The 25934-nt window shown below is 38.2% G+C and overlaps 2 protein-coding genes and 1 long non-coding RNA gene across 5 annotated transcripts; 1 reads left to right on the top strand and 2 right to left on the bottom strand.

The window, feature by feature from the left end:
• Window positions 1–165: 165 nt before the first annotated feature.
• On the bottom strand, window positions 166–8210 carry LOC112286571 (DNA mismatch repair protein MSH7). 3 transcript variants are annotated; one of them, XM_024528550.3, is made up of 18 exons: window positions 8047–8210; window positions 6957–7198; window positions 6109–6616; window positions 5881–5976; window positions 5378–5433; window positions 5192–5255; window positions 4790–4885; window positions 4472–4621; window positions 4277–4310; window positions 4098–4145; window positions 3796–4007; window positions 3454–3583; window positions 2885–3162; window positions 2452–2664; window positions 1815–2258; window positions 1604–1700; window positions 1174–1301; window positions 166–949 (listed from the first exon to the last, which is right to left on the bottom strand). In XM_024528550.3, the coding sequence occupies exons 2-18, from the start codon at window positions 7172–7174 to the stop codon at window positions 491–493; spliced, it is 3231 nt and encodes a 1076-aa protein (XP_024384318.1). In that variant the 5' UTR covers window positions 7175–7198; window positions 8047–8210; the 3' UTR covers window positions 166–490. The 3 variants fall into 3 exon arrangements, with proteins under 3 accessions (XP_024384318.1, XP_024384319.1, XP_073392307.1); XM_024528551.3 differs by having other exon boundaries at window positions 8123–8206; XM_073536206.2 differs by lacking the exon at window positions 8047–8210 and having other exon boundaries at window positions 6957–7321.
• A 10561-nt stretch (window positions 8211–18771) lies between these two features.
• On the top strand, window positions 18772–22437 carry LOC112286409 (putative plant SNARE 13). The gene is made up of 10 exons (XM_024528272.3): window positions 18772–19074; window positions 19253–19558; window positions 19812–19904; window positions 20216–20309; window positions 20404–20509; window positions 20697–20761; window positions 20915–20986; window positions 21364–21450; window positions 21734–21808; window positions 21967–22437. Exons 2-10 carry the CDS (start codon window positions 19488–19490, stop codon window positions 22054–22056), a joined length of 753 nt encoding a protein of 250 aa, XP_024384040.1. The 5' UTR covers window positions 18772–19074; window positions 19253–19487; the 3' UTR covers window positions 22057–22437.
• A 666-nt stretch (window positions 22438–23103) lies between these two features.
• LOC149988321 (uncharacterized) lies at window positions 23104–23826 on the bottom strand. Its single transcript, XR_016504637.1, has 2 exons — window positions 23758–23826; window positions 23104–23355 (listed from the first exon to the last, which is right to left on the bottom strand). It is a non-coding gene; the product is annotated as an uncharacterized LOC149988321 (long non-coding RNA).
• Between the last annotated feature and the right edge of the window lie 2108 nt (window positions 23827–25934).

Below are 25934 nucleotides of genomic sequence, written 5' to 3' on the forward strand. Positions count from 1 at the left end.
GAGGTAGGATTTGTTGAAGCGAGTTTCGGAGTATTGAGCGCGTCCGAAAAATGTTGAAGATATGTTCGATAGCGTGCTAACAATCGCCACGATGATCTTTCAGAAGGAAAAGCAATCGAGAAAAGACCAGTTCTTACAACCAACCTGATCCATTGCATAAAAAAATTAGCCAAAAACTTCGTTTTTAACTCTGGAACCAGAGATGTCTGTTCCTACCCAATCGGGGTTGGTTTTGGTGGATAACAATGGTGGTCACCCTGCATGCACCATACCAGGTACGAGTGCCGTTGTTTGCTACTCGACCTTATCCATGCATGGACTTTTACGGATTTTTATTCTAGTTCATATTACGTTAGCAGCCTTTCGGTACAAAAATAGCTTCAAAATCACTATGAACGCCTGCTCATTGTCCATCCTCCAAACGCCAGATACTATATTACACGACAACCATTGTACTTTAAGACTAAAGGTCTTATAGTCTTCGCACTGATCAAACCGATGACCGGCGCATCTCCTCCCATATACAAATGAAAGTTTCCATAAAGTCATCTTCATCAAAGCTGAATGCCTCTACGAGGGCTGCAAACCACTGCATGTGTAAATGAGGCAGACCCTCCTTGACGAGGGCAGCATCAAAAGCGGAGGAAATTTTTGTCTTGATTGCATTACTGGCACATTCAGCTGAGCGAACCAGTGAGGGCGGAAGCCCTGCAAGCGTTGCAACTTGAAGCCCGTAGCTCTGCTGACAGACACCCTCCGTGAGTTTGTACAAGAATACAATCTCCTGCTCGCCAATGGATTTTCCACTTTTGTAATCGGACTGTAGCAGAGAACATGCCATGTGCCGAAGTCCAACAGAAGGATGAGAAGCAAACTCGGTGGTCAAAGCATGGTAGTGCGTAGCAAAAAGTAGCCGGCAATCCAGGGTATCAACAACATGCCGAAGCACCTGAAACCAGACGACAAAAAGAAGGTATTTCAATTTCCAAAGATTTTCAAAAGTAGCGAGCTTCAGTGCAATAAATTTCTGAATTGTCAATGGGAACAAACGATCGAGGATGAGTATTCGCAGAGAACCAAAATAGAACGGAAGCCTCGTCTCGAGTGAAGAAATATACTGTTATTAAATATCATTTACGAAAAATAACAGCCCTGAAGAAAAACCCATCTTACCGCATATGCAATGGCATAGCCATCAAATGTTGAAGTTCCACGACCAAGCTCATCCAACACTACCAGAGAGTTGTTGGTTGCGTGCCTTAATACAGAAGCAGCTTCTGTACACTCCACCATGAATGTGCCTGCCAAGGAGTGTAGATCTTATTAGATTTACGAAAATTACAAAAGCAAAACAAGTCTTGAAAGGCTAAGCTCCATACGCTGAATGTTACATGAGTATTCAGCAAGTTTACCGGAGTCATACATCAGTGAAGTTCTCTCTGTAGCATGATATTGGGTCAAGCACAAAGGGGCTACAAAGAACTGCTATTAACTTCTCTGTGGGCACAAACTTAATAATGTAGTACTCATGCCAAAAAACAATCTCCTTGGCACCAAATAATTAGACTCAGGTTGACAAGATTCACAAAGAGTTGATACTCACTATGTCCTTCCATGATACGATCACTGGCACCAAGCCGAGTAAAGATGGTGTCTACTGGGGAAAGCCGGCAAGAATTTCCAGGTACAAAACACCCTAGCTGCACAAGAGAACTTTTGAAGTGAGAAACACATCAGAGTCATTAACATTTCACCTGTAACACGAAGACAGTCAATGATATATTGCAGAGAGAAGGGAAACCTTATGCGTATACCTGAGCCATTATAACAGCCAGGCATGTTGCCCTCAGTAAAGTAGACTTGCCGCCCATGTTTGGACCAGTCAAGAGCATTGTTCTAGGATTGACAGAGGATTCCTTGCGAGTTGTTCCAAGCTCCACATCATTAGGTACAATTACACCTCCATTTCCACCAGAACCATATGGATGCCAGAGGCCCTTGATATCAAGAATAGAACCTCCAAGACCAACATTGTTATTTTGTACAAACTGTGGTCTACATGTAGGTCCAGCTGCAATTTTTGAAATTGCAGCAAAACTGATTAAAATATCCAATCGCGCAAGGGTTTCAACCGCCGCTTGCCATAGCTCACTATGTTCGTTGAAGCTAAGCATGACCTTCATCAAACTCTCCGCTTCTTTTTCCAAGGCAGACAGTTCATCACTATCGCTATCATTATCATCATCTGTAGCTCCTCCCTAGACATAGAAATATGCAGTGCAAGCGTCAGTTAGATAAAGGTTCTAACCGAAGGTGTGTGGTTGGTGAAATAGAAAGATTCAAAAATTGTAGTTCAAAGGGCTAAAATATATTACATAGAAGTCAAAAGAAAGTTTTGTAAAACTACATATTCCAGGTGATAGGTAGTGCTTTTTAGACATGACATCTCACCTTTGAATACAATTTGATAGCACTTGAACTTCGATCGATGCAACTGTCAATAGCTTCAAGGGTATCCAAAGCAGCATTCCCATCACCTAAAGACATTGCAGCCTCCAATAGACGCGCTTTTGGAGGACCCAACCCATCTCTACAAGACTGTAGCTTCTCCAGTAACTCGAAACCTCCCCGTAATGCTTGAACAGCTTCTCCAAAAGTTTTCATCTATAGGTGTACAAAAGCCATGTATCAAGGGAAAGTACCAAAAAGCACGCACAAATGACGAAAAATTGCATGCCCCGGATCGATATTAAACCCCAAGTAGGCCGTTGTGCGACATCCACGCATTTTGTCACTGTAAATTCTATAGCACTTCAAAACTGCAATCAAATAAGTCAATACCACATAAAAGGAACTATTGAATGATCGGGAAAAACATCCTTACCCGCCGTTGGTGTACTTTTTTAGCAGCCATAGGGACAACTCCAAGATTTGAAGACCCCGCGAGTCCTCTAACCCGGGCAACCAATCTTTCAAGATCAGGTAGCACACGCAAGTCCTCCCTTATCAAACAAGCCATCTCCTCACGACTTGAAAGCTCCTCCACTGCATCTAAACGATCATTGAGCTCCGCTGTGTTTTGCAAAGGATGGCAGATCCAACGCCTTAACATGCGCTTACCAAATTTGGTCACACATTTGTCCAAGTAATCAAGCAATGTACCTGAAGTAGAAAGTAAAAACCACGAGTCATAAATTTCGTCTGTAACAGATAGTACTTGTCAAACCTAAAGTTATAACTAACAGGTCACCCACCATTGCTTGCTAACTTTTGATCATTAATGATGTACAACAGTTGAAAGAAAAATTAAGCAGAAATCACCAAATGCTAGAAACATACTTAAGAAGATTGGTACCCTCTTACTGTAAACAGTCATGTTACACACGGGCCGGGAACAAAATTCTCAGTGATAAGCGCATGGCTACAGAAGTGTCTTGATGAAAGTATACTGACCTGCTCGTGATCCATCATCCTTATTCTCAAGAAGTTCAAGGTTTACGATGGATTGTCCATCAAGTCTAAGTGATCCACGAAATACTTCATAAGAAAGAAGAACACCATTTGGTAACAACTCATCGTTCACCTGCCCCCAACCATAACGCGATCAAGTTTTAAGCACCGATTAAAAAGAAGCTCACAGATTCAAGAAAAATTTACTCGAAGTAGACTCCTGCTGAAGGATGTTCCCATGGCTGATGGTTAAAACCCAAAGTTTTGGCAACAAGAAAACAAACAGCCACTTAACATCCACAGGTACGTTATTTGAAACTCATTAAATCACAGTAAGAATCTCACTTTCATCCGTGTCAAATGTGCAACAAGAGCTCCGAGAGCACTAGCAGCCAGATGCTTGTTAGTTAAAATCTCCAGAGCTTCTGGCCATGGACCCCTGAAATCACCTGAACTACCACCTGAACGGAAGTATTTCTTATCCTTCATCAGCTTCATCGCAAAGTTTGCCTCCTGGAATTCATCCGTCAGAGGCGTCATCATAACGGGAAGCTGGCCTGTAAACAATGGTAAGGTTAGTGACTCCTATACATAGTAGATTCATCCCATCGAGACCAAAATCTGCTGATCATATTCAGAGATGTTACCTGGAGTGGTCCGATGGCGAAGCAGCTTTAACGTGTCATTAGAGACCGCTGCAACAGCAAAGAATCATATGAGGTTTTTCTTTTCAGCTATTTTTAATCTCCTCAGAAAGGATATTAAAAGCGAAGAAATACAGCACTGTGAATACACAACACCGCAAACTTTAGACAGTGTACAATACCTCCCAATTCGTATAGAATTTCTTGAGGAGCAACCTGCAAAAGCAACACGCAATTTGTTAGTTTTTCTAAGTTATGTTGTCAAAGTTGAATTAGGACCAGGAAGTGATACATACTAGACGAAGCCGACAAGGTGAAGAAGAACAGCTACAGAATTTGCATTATACAATCAGAAAATGTGTACACAAGCAAAGTACCTGAGCTAGAAGCGACTCCAAGGCTGAACGTGAGCAATCATCGTTGATCGTTCCAACGTAAAACTTGCCAGCTGCAGCATCTACAAAGGCAAACCCGATAGCTACAGACCCTTGGCTCAATGCATTGTCGTGGGGCCCATCCAAAGTATCCTGGCAACATGTAAGATGAAGTAATCAAATTAGAAGATACATCCAACAAAACATCTAAATAGTCTTAAGAATAATAATGCATGGCAGGACTGCTTAGACAGAGGTATAATTGTGCTATTTTTCCAAGAAAGTACAGCTTGGATAAACGGCTGTCAACCAAGACCTTACCTCCCTCAAAGCAAGAAGGTGAACAGCTTCGGGACGCAAATTTCCATCAAGCCTGGTCGAAGGAGTAACGACGTGGGTAAGGTCACGCTGAACCATCTGTGATCCAAGTAGTGGCCATCAGTTTCAAGGATTGATGCGTCATACTCTCGATCAACAATTAATGAACACACCATATACTTTACCAGAGAACATACTTTAAAAAATCCATTGTTTCTACAAATCATAAAACTGTGGAATTGAGACAAACATTTGACCAAGGCTGAAGCACCGGAAAAACCTGATTCTATAATGTGTGTGTCTGCAAGAATGAAGAAGTTTGTTTCACATCCACACAATTAAAAGTCCACTTTTCTTAAGTTTACGAAACAACTACCACCTAGATTTCCGGATTGCTTCACTTACCCCACCTCCACGCTGCTTGGCTTGCTCAGATGTCTCAAGTTGCTCTACTCTTCCCACTTTGTACCTGAAAAACATGATAGATAAAGGTAAGATTTAGCGTTTTCGTTTACACAACCAAAAGGACGCCCAGATAGCTCCTACGCAATATAGCTCACGCTGCAAAGAAGCAGTGTCAAAGAGGTTTACCCCCGAGCAACCAATTTCTGAACAGCGTCATCAATCCCGCTTTCTGGAACGCCAACCTGACATAAAAGAATCCCGAACGTGTTGGTATAACTCAATCCTGTATTCATTTGAATGTATGCTTGGAAACACAAGATGAACAAAACAAAGTACACCTAAACTAGACAAGCCGGGTATGATCACAACATACACACGTCAATCTAGACTAGCACAGATCAAATCAAAACCAGGTTTCAAGGAATTTTGCACGAAACTACAATATACACGGAGTAACCAGCTGCCATCATTACTTGAAATCGAACATTCGGCTTTACTATGGCGCATGCAAGTGCTGATGCAGATGTGTTTGAAATCAATTCCTAGCATGCTACAAACATAAAAGCAACTCAAGCCGGAAAAACATTTCTAATGAAAAACAGAGATATGAGATGAAATTCAAAAAGAAGAAGAGAAGAAACTTACACCTCAGATAGTTTTTTTAAAAAAGTGGCAGCCAGCATGCTCACCTGTCTACATTTGCCGACGCCACTAAGAGTGAGCTTCCAGTCCATTTCCTTCTGTCCAATCTCTGCGTCAAATTCATAGAGCTCGTAGAATTTGCCCTGTCATCGATTACAGAAACAAAGTCCGTAGCGATTATTAGGTTCAGAATCGCATAATGTGATCATTTTGGTAATGAATCAGTTGCGCAAAAGCATAACCAAAACTTTCACGAAGTTACACGGTATATTTACCACTTTGAAGAAAAGCACGGTATCCATATACTTGCTCTTCGCCGTCCAGTACTGTCTTTGTGAGGCTGTCATTTTCGACAAAACATCAGGAGGGATGTGCAAGGTTCTCTTGTCGTACAGTGGGTGATCAGGTCTTCTTCCCATAGCGTCTTTGATCTTATTGGGCAGCAGCCACTCGAACTTAGCTGCAGCAGCTGCCCACTTGCTTCCCTGCGGAAGCCCTTCCTCTACTCCTAACACATCCATCAGCTTCCTTCTCTTGTTTGAATCTGAAGTTGAGTTACAAGTTCCACCGGGAGAATCACCTTGCGACACCTCATCTTGAACGCGTTTGAGTCGAGGAATAAATGGTCTTGAAGTTGCACCATTTAAATCTGAATCAGGAGGTTTTGCAACAGTGAAGGCAGAGGCAGGAGGTTTTACAACAATTGAGGCAGTCGCAGGGGGCTTAAACTTGGACCATAACGCCTCTTTCGAGTTTTTCAGAGGAGTAGATTCGAGATTTGGACTGCAGAAGCACACACATAACTGAGTTTCATGCTCGCAGCACTTTAGACTGAGGTGGTTACGTCACAAGAATTCGTAACAATAATATAATGAAACATGTGAGCTAACCGCTAGGGTCTTTACATATGTTCTAAATAATGGAATCCTCAACAGAAGCCGAAAGATTTCTAATTAGTCTACCGTAATTAGAAGAAAAAAAACGTAGAAATTTACAACATAAGGGCCCACTAGTAAGCATCTCGCAATCCTATACACTTGAAGCATTGAAATGTATCAGTCTACAATGCACCAGGCTCACAAATCAGGTGTAGAGATTACTCTGTCCAAAGAATTGATCTTACCTGGACGCAGGTGAACCACTACTTCCAATGTTATCCTCAGAATATTGAGTGCTTTTTGTGATGGTATTCTCTGACTGCGCATGCTGCTGCCTAAACTCTATGGAATTCGCTTGCTTCTTGCCGTCTATACCGTGCAAAGGAGAACTTGAGGAGCTCCCTCTCGAGGGACCCTCTTGACCTTTTTTAAAGAATGAAAACAGATTTCGTTGCTGGGCCATGACTCCTTACAGCACTGGTTTCACCTGTATGTAGTTAAAGCAATAAGTTCGAACGCTGTGCCATGCAGCTGTAAAAAGCTCTGAAATGAACTCTTCAAAGCACCAAATTGACTTCAATTAATAATGAACAAAGTCATTCTAATGGTAGACCAGGGTGGAAAAGTAGCAGCATCACTAATGTATTCGGTTCAGGGTAGACTGAAGAAGCCCCGTGAACACATCAGGAAGTTAGATTTTTGAGTTGCTCTAGCCACGATTTTATATCTGATCGGGAACCAGTCTTCAAGAAACTTTAAATTCAACCGTGGTGTGACAAAATGCTCTTGATGGTTCGACCAAAAATAGAAGGAAGAATTGAAGTCTCACAACGACCGTCTAATAAAACACCGGAGGAGATCACACTTTGTCGTGTAACACAAGTACAAGATGTGCACCAGCGACCATTTAAAGCCCTGAAGTTCGTAACAGTATCTCTTCCTATTCAGAAATTCCAAGAATGCTCAACAACAAGACACAAACACGGAAAAGGAGAATTCATCGCATACTCCGGAACACTTTCAAAAATACTTAACGTGTCTCTAGCACTGCCTCCTCAAAACAGCACGGCAACGATCAAGGAAATAAAAGTCGCTACAACCTACAACGGATCACCGAATGCACCGAACACAGGTCGCCGCAAAGGCTCTTCCAAACTCACATCTCAGCGAACTAAGCAGGGAAAATGGATCATAACCAGCTGATTCAGCTCGGTAAAGAAAAAATCGGAAGGAAAATCTTCCAGCACGAGACAAGCATCCACTCCAAACGCAACGAACCACCAACTCACAGACGCATCACTCATTCCCTTCCGTAGGCAGCGCGAAGTGACCTACCGCCCAGAAGATTCTAAAAAACCAAGCACCTAAGCAATTCGCAGCGGATCAGTCCAATTCGCAGTTCGATTCCTACTCTGCTAGAAAACAGTTACGTAATCCTCAGCTCCATGGAAAAATCGAAACCAATTCGTCACACCAAAATCCTCCTTCGCGGCAGTTGAACGGTAAGTGATTTGGACTTGGGAAAGGCGGGAGCAGAAATCCAGAGCAAGTGCGCCAAACCTCTCACCGAGCTTGCCGAACCTGAAACCAGAGCTAATTAGGTCTGGAACTCGAGGCTAAATGGGCTCTGCTAAATGGGCTGTGCCTTAGCTAAATGGGCTCTGCTAGATGGCCTCTGTCTTGGCTAAATGGGCTCTGCTGAATGGGCTCTGCCTTGGCTAAATGGGCTCTACCTCGCCGACGACCATGTCCGTGAAGCTTGCGGTGAAGGATTCGACGGATTGTTTTGGAGCACTCAGTTCATGAGGTTGTTGCGGCAAATCTGCGCATGGAATCGCATGCAACGAGCCTGGAGTATTGATTATTCATGCTTCGGATGACAGAGTTGGTTTCCGTTTGTATCGTAGAGTTCCCAGCAGTCTGCTGCCTGGCTTGCATTAAGAGAGTGTCGCGGTGGTCTACAAATCAAACTAGGATTAAGAAATTAGCATGAAATTACAGTATGCATTGCGTAGGGGCGGATTTTTCTTTCTTTCCAGGGAAGATGCCACTGCCTCTTGCTATTCGTACGGTATTTGAGGGATAACATGGCGCACGACGTGCTCGAAAATTGTCTGTCAACGGAATTGTAATGAAGTTTGCCACTCTTAATGCCATTTGTTAGTTGCGAGCTTTTTTCAGACGTCTTTGAGCGATGAACAATCTACTTCGTGTCTGAAAGCCTACTCCAAGAAGTCTGCTGCGTGCTCGACAAGATTTGTGAGCCGTGTTCTAGTGCGCTCTGCAGCAATACAGTTTGGAAATCCATTGAGGCAAGAATTAATCGGGGTTTTGTAGCCGAATCTTCTATTATGATCAATTAGTTTGACAGTTTCCAAGCGTTCTGAACATCAAATTAGTTAAGTTAGTGCGATGAAGGCAGTGCAGAGTCGGAAGGAGCTGCTGCAAAGTAACGTCGGTGTAATTCTCGATGAGGTGGATAAAAAGTAGAAGTGTATTTTGAGCATGTGAATTGTCATAGTGTGTCGATGCATGCATCGTCGTGAACACATTCTCCCCAGGAAACCGTTAGCGTCCGCCAAGCCCTCATGCTGTGGGTCCAAGAGTTGAATATTCGACCAGCTTTCATAGCTCCATGTCCGAAACTAGAAGTGGCTCAACTCGAATGCGTTTTCCAACATCTCCTGCTCGCTGTCAGAAGCGTAAGTGACAAAACATAAGCTGCTGCTAAAAAGACATTTTCTTTGAGAGCTAAAGCCACTCTTGTTCGTTGACCCGTTTCCCAACATTCTCATGGCTAACTTGCCTTTTGGTGAAAACAGCTTCAGTCACACCGTCTATATACATACATGTATAGGGAATTGTTAATGCTACATCTCTAATTGATATTGTTACAACCTAGGATTGGTCAACTTGCAAGATCAAGGAGCAACACCCATGCAAAGTTCTTAGAAAGAAAAAAAATTGGACTTTGTTTATAAAACTTGATTTTAAATTGAGGAGGTTCTTTTTTGGAACCCTGGTCTCCAAAATTGTCTCTTTCACATCTTCAAACTATAAGAACAAATAAGGACATTTTGCCCAACTTAACCACATCTTCTACATTTTGTTTATCTAACCGTACAATTATCCACAATCTCAAACAACAAAAGATCCCATTGTGTAGATAATATTGGTATAGTGTAGAAAATATTGGTATACAGTTCAAAGCTCCAAGAAGATGTACTCTTGACTAAAAAGAGATTATATTATTTAGAGCTCAAAACCATTGCAATGCCAAATAGATTAGTGTTTTTTGTGTTGTTATATATTGATATAGATTAGAGTGGAATAGGTGTCAATAAGCAATCTGACAATTGAAGTAATTGCAAGTATTCTATATGTCAAGGGAAGAGGAACAATGGGCTATGGAGGTAGAGGATGTAGGTGCCATTGATGATGGAAGTTGCCAATACACAATCTATTATCTTTTACAAGGCACATTTTGCATTGTATACTTGCAAGGTATTCCAAATGAGGTGGTAAAATGTCCAAAATATGCCTCTTTTTCTCATGTTCTCTTAGAATGTAAGGCATGGATCTTTGAGAATTCAAAACACAATATTTTTCTTTATCATTAGATTGTAATATTAATCACTAAAATCCACCCAAAGTCATATCTTTTCGTCTCTAATTTTTTTCTTCAATTTCTTATCTTGGTAATAAAGATACATGGTGATCCAATGATAAACATTGTAAAAATCAAGTGTCAATACTTGAAGCTATTGTTTCAATGCCAAGTGACCATTTTCTATATAAAAAAATGTTTATGTTGCCAAAGTAGAGATGTTAGAGGACCAATATGCAATAAAGTGCTTCTTTAAAGGTATATAGGTTGTGGGAATGTAAATAATAGCATTTAAGTGACCAATCGTATATTATGTCCTAAATCTTTTCTAATTATTATCAAAGGCTTTTGTTATAAAATTTCCTATGACTTAATTCTATTTTTGCAAGAAGATTTTTTATTTGTTGAAAATTTGTATTTATAATGCTCTAAAATATTCTTATTGATGTGCCAAATATATAATAGATTATAGATGATGAAAAAATGGTTTGCAATGAAGACATGAATACAAGTTTGTAGTTACTTATAAAGATCTTTCATATGATTTCATCAACAAAAAGGTTTTGTACTTGTTCAAAAGCTCAAAAGTCAAAAGTCCCTTTTATTTCTTCATTCAAAAAAAAAAACTAAAAAATAAAAAAAAAATAAAATAAAATAAAAAACTAAAAAAAAAACTAAAAAAAAACTAAAAAAAAACTAAAAAAACTAAAAATATATATATATTATTATGTTTACAATATATAGCAAAGGCATACAAAAATTTGTTGGTCTTGTAGGTGCAATCAAATTTGAAGACATAATGATAGTGTCACGAATTTAGAATATTGACGGAAAATCTAAAGAAGAAGCTCAAGAAGAATCGACAAGAACTAAATTAATCAGATGAGTACAAGAACAACACTAGAGAGGTGAGCTAGAGCTCCAAGAAGTGTGTTGTCGAGAATGAGGATCCCTTCAATCTCAGCTCCTATATATACTAGAAGTTAGGAAGCTTCTCAAGTAGCTTCTACAAGTAGCTTCCTCAAGGGCTTAGGTTTTTGAAGATAGTGTCAATGAAACTCTTGTATCTTATATGACGTATTGATAAGATTTTCAACTAGTTCCCATGTGTGCTCATTGATATCATAGCCGCTCCAATGCACTAGGTACTCCAATTTCTCCTACTTATACTACAAATCTAGTATCTTTTCCACCTTGTATTCCTCGTGGTTCTCAATTTCAATACCAGGTGGCAGACATTGCACTCTTCCACGAAAAGACAACTCTCGATAAGGCTCCAACAAAGAAACATGAAAGATTGGGTGTACCTTCATAGCAACTAGTAATCCCAGACGATACGCCATTGGATTCATTTGCTTCTAGATGACAAATAGTCCCAATCTTTGGTAGTCCAACTTATCACATGACTGCTTGGTTTTGATATTTCGTCAAAGCACCCATATTTTATCTCTAATTTTGAAAGTAGGTACCTAATTCCAAAAAATTTCTGCGAACGCCTTATAAGCTTCTTGGACGGTTTGCAATTGAAGCTTCAACGTAGTTTGAAGCTTCGATAGTTGTTTCACAAATTCTTCAACTGTCTGGTTGTTATTGGTTGATGGACTCGATAATTCAAGCTTCGGATGATATCCATAGTTTAAAAAGAATGGTATTTATTGAGTTGACGCATGAAGGATGTTGTTATATACAAACTAGACTAATGATAGATATGCAGTCCAATCATCTTGCTGATAGTTGATGTTGTATCATAAATACTGCTCCAAAGTTTGATTCACTTGTTTCGTTTGGCTGTTAGTTTGAAGATGGAAAGCCGAAAAAAGCTTGATATCCACCTTTAATATGTCAAAGAGAGATCTCCAGAACTTTGATACAAATTGGATTCCTTGATCCAATATGATATCATCTGGTAAACCATGATATTGATACACACTATCAACGAAGAGCCTTGCTGTGTCTTTGTTTGACGATGTTTTCTTGCAAGGGACAAAGTGTGTCATCTTTGTAAGCCGAACTATCACAACAAAGATTCTGTTAAATGAATTTGATGGCCACAGGTCCATAATGAAGTCCATAGAAACTGAAGACCATAGTCGATGTGAAATATGCAATGGCTAAAGAAGATCATAAGGATGATGTCGAGGATTTTTGGATCTTAAACAAATATTAAAGGAGAGGACAAAATCCTTGACATCCTTCCACATTTGGAGCCACCAAAAATCTCGAGAAATAAGTTCCAAGGTCTTATTGAATCCAAAATATCCCCCAGTTGGAAAGTCATGTCGAGATTGAAGAATTCGGAGTCGTGCTAGTCCCTTTGGAATATACAATTGCTCCTCAAAGTATAAAAAATCTCCTTCCACCTTGAATTTGTCATTATTGATATGTTGCGTGACATCGAGGGCTACGAAATCTCCAATAGTCGTAGTACGTACCTAGTTGAGGAAGTTAACATCAATTAATACTATAGCAGAGCAAAGCCTAAATTATTTCGACTTCAACAATGTTATATATTGTTGATCAAACACTGCTTCTCTAACCTTTGGTACTAGATATGATCTCTTTGATAATGCATTGGATAGTCCTTGTTGCTTTCCAAGGTGATAAGTAATAAAAAAGTCAAACTTTGATAGCAACATATTCCATCGAGCTTGATGATAATTCAGAATCTGAGCCGACATGAAGTACTCCAAATTCTTGCAATCCATGTATACAATCATCGGATGTGTAGCTGCTTCGAGAAAGTGATGCCACTCTTGAAAAGAATCTACTATCGCAAGAAGTTCTTTACCGTAGATCTCATAATTGATCTCGGTAGCACAAAACTTTCGAGAGTAGAATACAACCGGATGAAGCTTCTCGTCTATGCCTATCTGCAAAAGTACAGCTCTCATAGCAAATCTGAAGCATCAGTCTCCAAATAGAAGGTTTTTGCAAAGTCCAGATGTATCAAGATTGGAGCCATAGTAAATGCCATCTTAAGATCTTGAAATGCTTTTTCTGCTAAGGATCTCCATTCGAACTTGTCTTTACATGTCAACTGAGTAAGTGGAACAACAACTTGAGAATAATTCTTGATGAAAATCCGATAGAAGTTAGCAAAGCCAAGAAAGCATTTTACATCTTTAATCGTCTTTGGAACTTTCCATGATACGATTGCTTCCACCTTCTTAGGATCCATCTTCAAGCCTTCTATAGTTGCAATGAATCCCAAAAATTCCATCTCAGTTTGATTAAACAAGCACTTCTCTAACTTGGCATAAAGTCCTCGCTCGCAGAGTTTTTCAAGGACCAAACGAACGTGTTTTTCATGCTCTTCTACATTCTTCGAAAATATCAAAATATTATGTAGATAAATGACAACAAAATCGTCAAGGTGCTCTCAAAAGATATCATTCATCATGTGTTGAAAGACTACCGGAGCATTGGTAAGATCGAAAGGCATGATATTATATTCAAATTGGCCATACCTTATACAGAAAGTTGTCTTCCATTTGTCTCCTTCTTTGATTCGCACGAGGTTGTAAGCTCTCCCTTAGATCAATCTTTATAAAGATCCTTGCACGCCCAAGTTGCTCTAGAAGACTTGATATTAAGGATAAAGGATAACAATTCTTCTTTGTCACCTTGTTGAGACCTTGATAATCCACGCACATCCACAGCAAGCCATCTTTCTTCTTCACAAATAAGATTGGTGCCCTAGCTGGCAACTTTGAATGAAGAATGAAGTTCTTGGCTAGATTCTTGTCAATATACTTCCGCAACTCCGTTAACTCCATCTGCGACAAATTGTAGATTGGGCCAAAAGGTGGTTGTGCTCCTTCGTGCAAGTCTATGGCACAATCGTATGGTCGATGCTCCGGTAGCATGTCGACATTCTTCTTTTGAAACACGTCTTCAAAATCCTTATATTACTTTGGTATGTTTGTTGTGGAAATCTTCTCTCTGGTAGTTGGAGTTACATAAATGACAAACAATGTGCCTTCTTTGGACGATGTTACAAATGCTCTTGCTCCAATAAATAAGGATTTTTTGATTCGGGATCTTCTAACATGCTTACTCTCGGAATGTCCTATAAGAAATGTCATCCTTCATAACCTCCAATCTATAGATGGATTATGCATTGCTAATCAAAAAAGACCAAGAATAACAGGGTTTGACGGAGTTCTAATAATATTGAAAATAATATAACTACTATAGTCTTTAAATGTCACCTTTATAGATTTTGATTCATGGGTGATACTACCAGACAATAAAGGTCGTCCATCTATTACTTCTACGTGAACGGGTATAGCTTTTTGTACTAGAAGAATCTTGTGACGCTTAGTAAATTCTTCGTCTAAAAAGTAAGCAGATACTCTTGAATCTAATAATGCTAAGGTTTTTAGTTTCAGAGGGCGAAAAGATAGAGAAATGGTAAAGTAATGGGCAGATTGAGTGAAAAGAGAGGAACCTGATTGTTGTAGTAGTATTGAATTATTCAGGCGCACGATCCCTGTTGTGGCTAGGCATCCTTGTTTTCCTAAACAAACGCACCTCTGGTCTTGACAATGCGTCGATTTTGCTTCTTGGAGTAGTTTCTAGCTCTGTAGCCTTCTTCATTGCAATACGAGCATATTCTTTCCTTCATACACTGCTTTTTTCTTCTAGAGTTAGAGATTTAATACGTATCGCGTGAATTTGTATGTCTTCCACCTCTGAATGTGAATTCAAGCTGCTTGCTGACATAATTGGAGCTTGGTGAGTCATATGTTGTCATCAACGTTGGTCTTGGCGATGTTGGAACAGGCAGTTATTGTACTTCATAACTTGGCTAATGGTTTCATTGAGCATTCGCAGATTGGGAAGAGATAGTAACAAATCCTTCACGTCATCCCTCAAGCCCCAATAAAATTGACTCATCAATGCTTCCTTGTCCCAGTTGATGTCACACGCTAATTGTCTGAAATTTGATACATAGATTGACGCGGAGTGTACCCCTTGTCGTAGCGACCAAATCTTTGTTGTAGCCCATCGTGCCTTGTCATGTTTGCCAAATACTTTTGCAAATGCATCCAAAAAAGTTTCGAAGTTGTTCAAAATTGATGATTTTTTCTGAAACAAAGGAGCAAACTATGATAGAGCTTGCCCCGTGAGCAAAGTTCCAACCAGTCCAATACGTGACTCCTACATCGGATAACGTTCGAGCTGTAAAGCTATTATCAATCTAATTTGATTGACAAAACCTCAAAACTTGGAATGCGTACCATCGAACTTGTTTGGAAGGCTAATTTGGGGCTCCTTTCATCATAAGACCAATGGTACTTATTGAACTAGAGGCAAAGCTGCTTCTCTTGGTATTGAAGCTTAAAGCTGGTGAATCCTCGATTGTGCCATCCCAGATGCTCCATCATTATGAAGTCTTGCAATGATTCCTTCAATCTCTACAGTTCTTTGTGATAACGTAGCAAGAGTATTCATAATGGTGTCCAACTTGGACTCCAAACTTTCAATCATACTAATATCTTGACCTCCGGCCATTCTAAGAGAAGGAAAGAAATGACTCTATAAGAAGGTAGTATTGGTTTAGAAGAGAGTACTCTACAACCTCTGAAATGCCTTAAAACCTTCAAGAAGAGGAGTAATTCACTCTCTCTAAGAAAGTTAAGACTCCAATATTATAATAGAAGAAATATCAGTTTAGAGGAGGGTAATCCACAACCTCTAAAATGCCAGCACCTTCAAGTAGAGGGATAATCCACACTCTAACAAGAAGGAACTAGCTCGAATATGAAAGATGAATGTAGTCTCGACAAATTGTCACGAATTTAGAATACTCAATGGAAATCTAAACAAAAAGCTCAAGAAGAATATACAAGAACTAGATTAATCAAATGAGTACAAGAACAACACTAGAGAGGTGAGCTAGAACTCAAGTAGCTTCTACAAATTAGGAAGCTTCTCAAGCAGCTTCTATGAATTATGAAGCTTCTCAAGCAGCTTCCACAAGCTTGAAAACTTCTCAAGTAGCTTCTACAAACTACAAAGCTTCTTTAGAACCTTTTAAAATCTTTTACAAATTCCTAGTGTATGTCCTTAAGAGATAGTCATAAGTTAAGCAAATTCAAGATAGATGTACAAAGAAGAATTGTATCAAGAAATTTGTTTTGATGTCATATATGTGTGAAATTGATAATCAAAGACTTGAATTATACTAAAGAATTAGAATACAACCTTGCAATCTCTCATGCTGCATAGTTCTATATTAATTGTATATATTTATTGAAATAGAAAAAATGTAGGTATTTACTTATTTAATTGAGATTAACACCATACTTGGCCTAATTTTTATAGCAAAAAGATTCTAAATGCGAGTGCATATACAAAGACTAAGATGGCATGACATAGCAGGTGCAAACAAATTTGTTGTTTGCAAATGGTTGTATCTACTAATTTTTATTGAAAACGGCTATTTTTCCAATGTTTTATTGTATCATGCAATAGCTTCAAAGACACAACTAGTAAAGCAAGTATGCTTGTGCTACATATTAGTTATAGTTTTGTGACCATGTTGTCATTCCTTATTGCATTTTGACCAAAATTTGTTGTTGCCTATTATTCCCTTCTTAACAATGATATAGTCATAGAAAAGTACAAATTATTTAATGTTGGTGATGAAATCTTTGAATAAATTGTATTGGCTATCATGAAGAAGGCCCATGTTGCAATGTGATTCTACACTTGTTCTATCTACTATTTTCAATCTTCTTCTTTTTCTCTTTCTCTAGCTTATTATCACTTCTTTAGCATATTTTTCAACCATGGGGCTTCAACACAATAGTAACATCCTTCCAAGTAAGCAAGAAAACAAATAGTGTGAGAGAGAGATAATTTCAAAGATTAGAGTCTCAAAAAAAAAAACCCCCCTTCAATTTATTATTAGGTTTTACAAAGATAGTCTAGAAAAAAATTCCAAAAACCACAGACTCTATCCAAATTTATTATTAGGTTTTACAAAGATAGTCTAGAAAAAAATTCCAAAAACCACAGACTCTATCCAAATTTATTATTAGGTTTTACAAAGATAGTTTAGAAAAAAAATCCAAAAACCACAGACTCTATCCAAAAACCTATGGGCCCATCACCCCCAATATCAATTAGGGTGTAGCAATATCAATTAGGGGTTAGGAGTGTAGAATTAACAATTCCCTATATATAGTGATGTCACAGATATATTTCTCAACTTCACCGCACCCTCATCTTCCTAATAATTAAATTATGTGATGTGTTTAAAGTCCTCATCGTCGACTGTAGAAGTCCGTGCAGAAGACGACTCAAAGGCTTGACACTACCCCGAGAATCCTTCGCAACAACTACAATCAAAGAACCTGAAAAGGCATCAGTTACTCTTCGGTTGCATGCCTTGCTGCTGCTGTTGAAGTCGACACGCAATGATGAATTCGCACCAGATGTAAGACCTCGCCGATCGGGAGTTTCGAAGATGTATACACTAAAGTTTTTATTTGATAACTTGCTGCAATGTATGCCTAGATTAGCAATATCTTCGGACCGAACGCAGGGGAGACACGACAAGAAAATTCACAGATCACTAGGTGGAGGGTTTCACCCACTAGCATCGTCTACACGAGATTATGCTGGTGCTTCATCATGTCAAATTCATAATGGTCTTCGAAGCAGGTTGAGATGGTTGAGCCTTGGTGAATGAACACCATCGAAGATAGTCTTCAAGACATACCGCAGGAGGCCCCAATGTTAAGGAACTATTCATGGAATAGATAGTGGTACCAAGACCCTGCAATCATCTCTGCACAGATTTCTAACCTCTTAGCCTTAGAATGAAATGGGTGGATGCTCGAGGTCCGACATCTTTATAACGAAAGCCGAGAGGGAGGAGAAAGATGATGACAGCGTGCTCCACAAGCAATCCGCTAGTTACGTGTAGCAAGATGAAGGATCCCACCATTTACTGCAGAGTTTTTTCGTCAGCCGTCAGCTAAAACTTTTTCAAGTCATGACATTCAAAAATCATCTAAAATCTGATGTATGTACGGCACGCTCAGTTTTTAATGTAGCGTAATGCTGAAATGTCACACATCCACAGGTTGTAGTACATCTAGCACCGAAGTATCTTGAGCTGAATCAAAACCCTAAACCAGGTGGATCGCCGAACTCTATGAAATGCTTTGTGCAACAAGATTAAGACTGCACTCCCTCTGCGGAAATCACTCTAGTAATTACGATTCCCAGCCAGGAGTATAAATAGTAATGATATGAAAACTAGGCCATTGAAGATCGAAGAGGGGCGGCGATCAGGACTTTCTACGAGGCGCCGAAGTTGAGGGGACTCCCGATCAAGTCGGCGCAACGTCAATATGTGGGGTCCAGCACGAATTTTCCACCAGGAATTTCCAACGTCTCATTTGCCACGTTAGCATTCCATTGCTTTGCAGGTGACACATCCCAGGGTGCGAACATCCTCATCTTTGCAAAGTAATGAAGTAGTTGCGAAGCTTCTAAAAATAGATCATATCTCCCCTGAGCCCTGTGCATTTTCTTCTTCTCAACGGATTTATTTTCGTGATGGAGGTAGTCGAAGATTAGAAGCAATCCATTGTGTTCTGTAGCTTCGGAACAATGCTATAAGCATTGCTAGTGCAGATTTCTACGGAGGAGGGTAATGGTGCGAAGGCGGGATTAACAGCACAGGGGCGAACAGTTGGGGTTTGAGGCGAAGCACAAGAATCGTTGTGGAGATCTTGGTGGGAAGGCGCTGAAACATGTGTTGGTTTGAGGCAAAGTGGTAATGCTGTGGAAGGTTTTTAAGAAAGGGAAGAGTTAGCCGACGCCTGAGGTCTTCAGAGCTAGCTTTAGCTTTGTTGTCAAAGTCTCAGCAGTTGCATATGAGAGTGACCGCGAATGTTTTAACTCGTTTTGCAGAAGGTCAAGGTGCTTTTGCAGTTTTTAGCCGAGTTAGGACTGAGCCTGTCAACTTCGGCACATCGTGAGTGTAGTGATCCATCGCTTTTCGGGTCCTGTCCATAGCAGAGACGAGTTACATAAAATCTTCGCGTGATGACGCAATTTAGGAGCTGATCAGTGTAGCTTGAAGGACGGATTCCCAACTTGTCCGCCTGGTCTAAGCTTCGGAAGAAACTCTGCTGAGAACATAGCTATGGGTCCAGGGCTGCCGCCTCAGCTGGCCAGTATAGAGAAGGAAGCGAGGGACATTTTCAAGCTCCTCACGTAAGATTAATTTTTCCCAGCCATATTTTGAGTAAACCTCTCTAATATGACTGAATTGACGCTGGGATTCTGTTGAGTATCCTTTTCTATGCATTGTGAGAGGTAACGGAATTGGAGAGCTGGACGAATTGAGAATTTTGAATCTATGACTCTCTGAGGACTAGCGCCGGAGACATACTCCTTCTTGAGTTGACATTCATCTATTACATAATGCCTGACTAGCATGCGTCTGAGTCTCGGGTTGATGTGACAGGACTGGATTTCAAAAATTAGACATTGTCAAGGATGTGGATAAGCAGAACAAGCAGTTGGAGGATTTAACTGCAAAGATGCGGGAGGCAAAGCGGTAAGCACATCCTTCACTGTGAGGCAACACACTGTTTGTTTACAGTCTAAATTGATTCCATTGATCGATTATTGTACAAAATTTATACTTGTTTCGCTTTTCCTAGCTGAAGTATCTCTGAACTGTCCATTCGTATGCAAACATTCTCTGAGCTAGTGATTGGCTACATCAGGTGCAGTCGTTGTTTAAAGTGAAGCAAGGCCATAACGTCGTCAGTTTGCTGGCATGTTCAATGTTTCTGTGAAGTCTTGAATCGTAATACTGAGTCCTTCTTGCCTCTAATGATGTATGGAATTCTTGGGTCCTGCCAGCCTGATAAAGGAGTTTGACAAAGAAACGAAGGAGGCGGAAAGCACTATAAGTTCTGAATCTGTCAAGACGCTGAATGAGAAAAAGCAAGCTCTGGTACGCCTGGAGATTGCAATTTTTTTTCTCAATTGCGGATATTGAGTAGTTAATACGGACTTCAGTCTTTGACAAGTGTAAATTCCATCTTCAGATCAAGGAGCTCAACTCATTTGTTGCACTAAGAAAAACGTACACAAGTTCGATTGGGAACAGAGAAGAACACCTAGACGGAGGCCTACATGCAAGATCTGCTAGAGGTATCAATGCTCGCCTGGCCTCATGTCGGTTATCCTCCAGCCCTTAAATAATGCATCTCTATTCGTCATACTTCTTCTTTTATAGGGAGAAAATGTACAATTGAATTCATGGCACCCACATCACTTCAGCATCTCGTAGTCTCCTCTATGCACCTAGTCTCAATTACTGTAGCTGTGTCAAATCCAGGGTCTACCCAAATGGATTCACAACCGATGGACGAAGCAACTAAAACTAGAGAGAAGTCTAGTAAGGTATACTTGAACTCACTCAAATGATGTTTTCTATTTTCGGTTTATTATTTTTTTTCATTTCAAAGCCGAACGTTACACATGCTCTTGATGTCTAGACATATCTGGATTTCTCACTTGGCGCACTAAGCTTGTTACTTCATTATCCTGATGTAGGTTTTGGAACATAACATCCATATTGGGACTGAGACAGCTACTACTTCGGAAGATCGAATAGGGCAAACCGTCGTAAGTTAATCCTTCTTCGGCACTCTATTGATTTTAATGGAATTGAAAGCTTCTTGTGCATGTCCTTTTGTAAACCTGTTCAAAAGCGCCGATCCATGCAGTGATGAGGTTGTTAGGTGTCTGTGAGCGTTGTTCCACGTTATTACTTGGTTATGAGGCCCTCGTTTAGGTATATTTAGCTTGGATTGTGGGAGTTGCTCATCATTTGGAAACGGACTCTCAATTCCAATCCATCTAATACTAAGAGAATGCAAGTATGCCTGGCTATTGGACGGATGCTTAGCGGAGTTCATGAGCTCAACAAAGCCTGAGGTTCATGTTGTGTAATGGATCAAAAGTGACGGTGCCGAATGTGAACTTGTTATCGATGCTGTCAGGAGGAGCAACCAAGCAAGCCAAATGATCAAGTTGGAACCACTCGGTTTTCCATGAAAGACGCGTCATTTAAAGAAATCGTGCGCAAGGTATGGCATCAACTCCACTTACCTCAAACTTCTGCTGCACTTCATTGCAGATTATACTGAAATTCTGAACCACAGCCGGGTCTTTAGACGTCTTCAGCTGGAAAATTTCTGCATGTCAGCAGTCGGAATGATTTACGCACTGTATTTGCGGCAACTTGAATTGTCAGCTTTTCACCGCCGAGTTTCAATGCCAGCGACATGACAGCTTGTGTGTAATGTTCATCATCATGCATTCCTTGCCAAATTTACGTTGTCCTGTAACAAGTTCAATTCCACTGTGCAGATGGCAACGAATAGGTGCATAATGGTCGTTGCACTTATTATACTGGTCGCTATAATTGTGATCGTCATCATGACGGTGCTCTCTCGTGCCTCATCTCATCTTTTTTATGTCGAACATATCCTGCAGAATGAGCGGATTGTACTGCCTGTCAGGCAGTTTTCCATGTTACTGCATGCAATTGCGATGTGCTTGGGTGCCACATGCTTTACTCACTGCCCTTGTTTTCTTGACAGCTTGTCCATCCCGAGGGTGAAGTAACGCGTTCAACACCCCCACCTCGAAGAAGGCGGCTTCTGATGACAGCAATGGACTTCCAATGTTAAAATCCTCTGTTAGGCCCACCGACTAATTGGGAATACATCACTTACACTTAATCTTTTTCTTTTTTTCCATTGTCCCTTTCTGTTCGTTCACAACGAGAGTCAATGCTTTTGCCTCTCTGAACGACAGTCTTGTCTATCACATTAGGAACGTACTTAGAGCAGATTTCAGTGGAGCCTTCACAGCGGAATATGTGCCAAGTAAACTTTGCACAACAGAATTACAAGCAACGGCCACTGAAATAGAGGGCTGTTGACACTATGTCAATGTATCCACTGTTGTTGAATGACTTACAGGTAACTCGATTTCCTGAGGAAATTATCCTTGCACCTAGTGTTATTGGAGACTCTCAAATTATAGTAAAAGAATGAAATTCTATCTGACTGGTGCACCTCCTGCTGCGTATGTTTATTACTGAGTTCGAAGGACTATCTGCTTTGGCAAGCGTTTAACATTTTGTAGTCCTTTTCATTCGTTCGTACGGTGTATGCCAACCATTTCAGATTTGTTTTGGATCGGACGTTGCTTTGAGTTTGTCAATTTTGATCAGATCAAAAAACACATGAATTATTTAGATGGAGAGGTTGTTGGTGTTTCAAATAAATCCCAACATTTGCCTATTGCTAAAAGTTCACGTCCAAAAGAAGCCCTAATTCTTGTCAAAATTCCTAGTCTAAATCTTAATTTTAATTTTAAGTTCATTTCAGTTTAGAATTTAATCATTTTGCAAATCAAGTACGATTAGTACTTAAAAGAATTATATGCTTCGAAGGAGTTGTATAAATTGCCACTTTTCATTTTCACAATTACTTTTGATAGTAATTGTAAGAGAGTTAGTTATGATTAGTCACACCTTTTAGATCATTATTCTAAATGCTTCACTTTCACTTACATATTCTATTGAGGATATATAGTCTTAAGTTATTACTTAAATCAATTAAATAAATTATTATTTTTTCTCTCTTATCTTAACATGGTATCAAAGCTTTGGCTCTTCAAACATATGCCTCAAAACCTTGAAATAAGAGTTTATGAAGATGAGCCTAGTGATTTTGTAACTAAAGAACTCATTTTATTAGTATAGAGTTTGATTGAGAGTAGCCCTTATTAGAAGCTCTTTTTGTCTTTACTAAAATATAATATAGATCCAAAAACGTTTCTATAGCTATTTGTTGTTCTCGTTGTGTTCAAGCTTCAATATACCAAAGCAATTGAACTAATAGAGGTGGATTCGAACTCAGGGAAAGATTGGCTATATGAATTGGCTCTGTTAGTGTCACAATTGACTATACTCCAGCTATCTGAAATCAATTATCAAACTACAAAACACCAAGGCTTACTACTTCTGTCTTAATTCAACACATAATCCATTCTATGACTATCAATTCAACAATACTTCCATATTCTTATCAGTTCATCTCTCTTTTACTCTCTTTGTGGTTTAAATATATTCAATTATTGATCTCCAGATTACTTATTATATTTAGTTTCTCAATTCATCACACATAATTCAATATCTTCACTTAACACAATACAATTCAATAATCTCAATTCTCAAGATCATAGATTTTCTCTAAAATGGTCAATCCAAAGTCATATTCCACAATATTCTAATCACGGTTTAAACAATACTTCTTTCAATTACAATTCTTCATAAGCAAATAATAAAAGCAAAGAAAACAAAGAGGTAGCACCAAGCTTACCCTGGCTTACGACTCTTATATTTTGGCCCGGATCTCGTTTTTCTCAACCTCTTTATCCTACCAAAAGATGGACCGTCAGCCAGCAGATTCCAAAGGTTATGAACCTTTGAATTCTTAACTATTTGTTCCACTAACAACCTACTATTACCAACTAAACTGCCTAACCATAAGTCTAATTCTCAAGGTTGTCAATAACCAACCAGTAACTTACCACAAAATTTATTTACATATTCTACACTATTATTAATTTATTTTAAAAAATATTTATTTAAAGAATATTTTAAAGATCATTAATTGTTATGCTCATCATTTTATCTTTTTTGTGAATTTTTCCAACCTTATTCTAGCTATGACCTGTTATGAATGCACTTTAAGCTTATAATATACTAGCTCTTACAATAAATAATTATGCTACATGGAGCATCAAACTTAAGATACTTTTGACCTATTTTGAGTTATGGAACATGATTTAGTATACTAAAGCTCAACTTAAAGCTAGCAATGCTACTACTCATTCAACTTGGAAATTAAAAGATTTAAAGTCATAATTTGTTATAATTTTGTACTATTGTAAAAAATAACTCATCACATTGCAATCTCTTATTACTTTATATTAGATATAGAAATGCATGAAATAATTATAAAGCATTGTAGATTAATTTATATAAACAACTATTATATTTTCAAATAATAGAATTTGATGATATTGTCAAATTTTTAGAAAATTGGAAAAATCTCTTTTAAAAAGTTGTCATTTTTTGTTGTATCTTTATTATTATCCAATAAATTAACTTACTATTTGGAGCTCATAAATTCCTAGAATATGTGTGTAATAACATAAGATGGACTAACCTCCCTTGCATTCATAAAATTATTATCTAATATACTTCAAGAATATGCAATCAATATTTTTATGTTTTTCATATCTTAAATAATTTTCTTTATGTCAAAATAAAATTTTCTATACTACCATTTAATAATATTTTATAAACACAATTTTACAAATCAAATCTCAAAAATTATTTATAATTTCTTTTATCCTTGCCTTCTATATGACTTAATCTTTACCACTATTGTAAGAAGTGCAATCATAAAGCTTCTAAATGTTACAAAAAGAAGCACAACCTTAGTGGTTAAAAATATTAATCAATATTTAATCTACATACAATTATTCTTTTGATAATATCATAATTTTTTTCTACACTATTTAATTCATCATTTATTACTTAGTTATAGTATTTGAATTATAATACTATTCAACATATGCTCCTTCTTTGTCATTTATTTTGTGATTAATATTTATTTTTTAGACAAAAAACCAACTTATTTTGTGACATTAGTTCCTACAATATTCTTGCTTTAAGTTAATATTATTACAAATGAATATTAAAAAATATTCTCGAATTTCTAATGTACTTAAAAATTATTTGCAATAAATCTTTTATCTACTATTAAAAGTATCAATACTTGATATAATATATTTATTTTGAAATAAAATATTTATATAATAAAAATAATATTTTATTATACTCATTTATACCTATTAATTTTTATTTTCATAGAAATTCATCTTTTAACTTTATTTTTAAAGAATAGCATTAATTCTTCTATTAAAAACGATTTAATAAAATTCTTTCTAAAAGTGATTAAAAATTTTAAAAATAGTATTGTTGATTGAACCATCTAACTATATAATTTTAAAATAGAATTCATACGTCTTATTTAGTCATTGGCCTTCTATTCTTTAAGTCCAAATTTCTATTTTGTATATGATGTCATTTCTATAAACACCATAAAAATAATATCTATTTGTTTTCAATTACTAGAACCAATGTCATAAAAATATCCAATAGTTGTAATTACTTAGATAAGTGGAGTTAGATAGAAATTAATATAAGTAGATTAATTATATAATATTTTATTGAGAGATTTTGTAGAGACTACATAGATACAAATTTGACTCTATATATGTCCATAGATAATTAGTAGGTTCAAAACTTGGCCAATAAGCTTACAATATGTTGTATATATTGGTTATAAGTGGTATAATTGGCAATATAGTACTATTGTGTTGTAACATGGCTAATAGGTGAAAGAGAAAAGAAAAAAAACACATATCACAAAAGATCTTATTTCAAAATATAATAATAAATTACTTTAATAATAAAAATAATAGT

The sequence above is a fragment of the Physcomitrium patens genome, chromosome 9, assembly GCF_059467195.1.
Source record: "Physcomitrium patens ecotype Gransden chromosome 9, ASM5946719v1, whole genome shotgun sequence".
NCBI classification, from domain to species: domain Eukaryota; kingdom Viridiplantae; phylum Streptophyta; class Bryopsida; order Funariales; family Funariaceae; genus Physcomitrium; species Physcomitrium patens.

What these genes read in the sequence shown, in the direction of transcription:
- LOC112286571 (XM_024528550.3), bottom strand. Translation starts at nt 7,174, where the DNA reads ATGGCCCAGCAACGAAATCTGTTTTCATTCTTTAAAAAAGGTCAAGAG. An exon ending in AATTCTATACGAATTGGGAG is followed by an intron (nt 4,146 to 4,276) that starts GTATTGTACACT and finishes TTGCTGTTGCAG; the next exon opens with CGGTCTCTAATGACACGTTA. An exon ending in TCGCCATCGGACCACTCCAG is followed by an intron (nt 4,008 to 4,097) that starts GTAACATCTCTG and finishes CATTGTTTACAG; the next exon opens with GCCAGCTTCCCGTTATGATG.
- LOC112286409 (XM_024528272.3), top strand. Translation starts at nt 19,488, where the DNA reads ATGGGTCCAGGGCTGCCGCCTCAGCTGGCCAGTATAGAGAAGGAAGCG. An exon ending in ACATGCAAGATCTGCTAGAG is followed by an intron (nt 20,510 to 20,696) that starts GTATCAATGCTC and finishes TGTCAAATCCAG; the next exon opens with GGTCTACCCAAATGGATTCA. An exon ending in TTGTGATCGTCATCATGACG is followed by an intron (nt 21,809 to 21,966) that starts GTGCTCTCTCGT and finishes TTTTCTTGACAG; the next exon opens with CTTGTCCATCCCGAGGGTGA.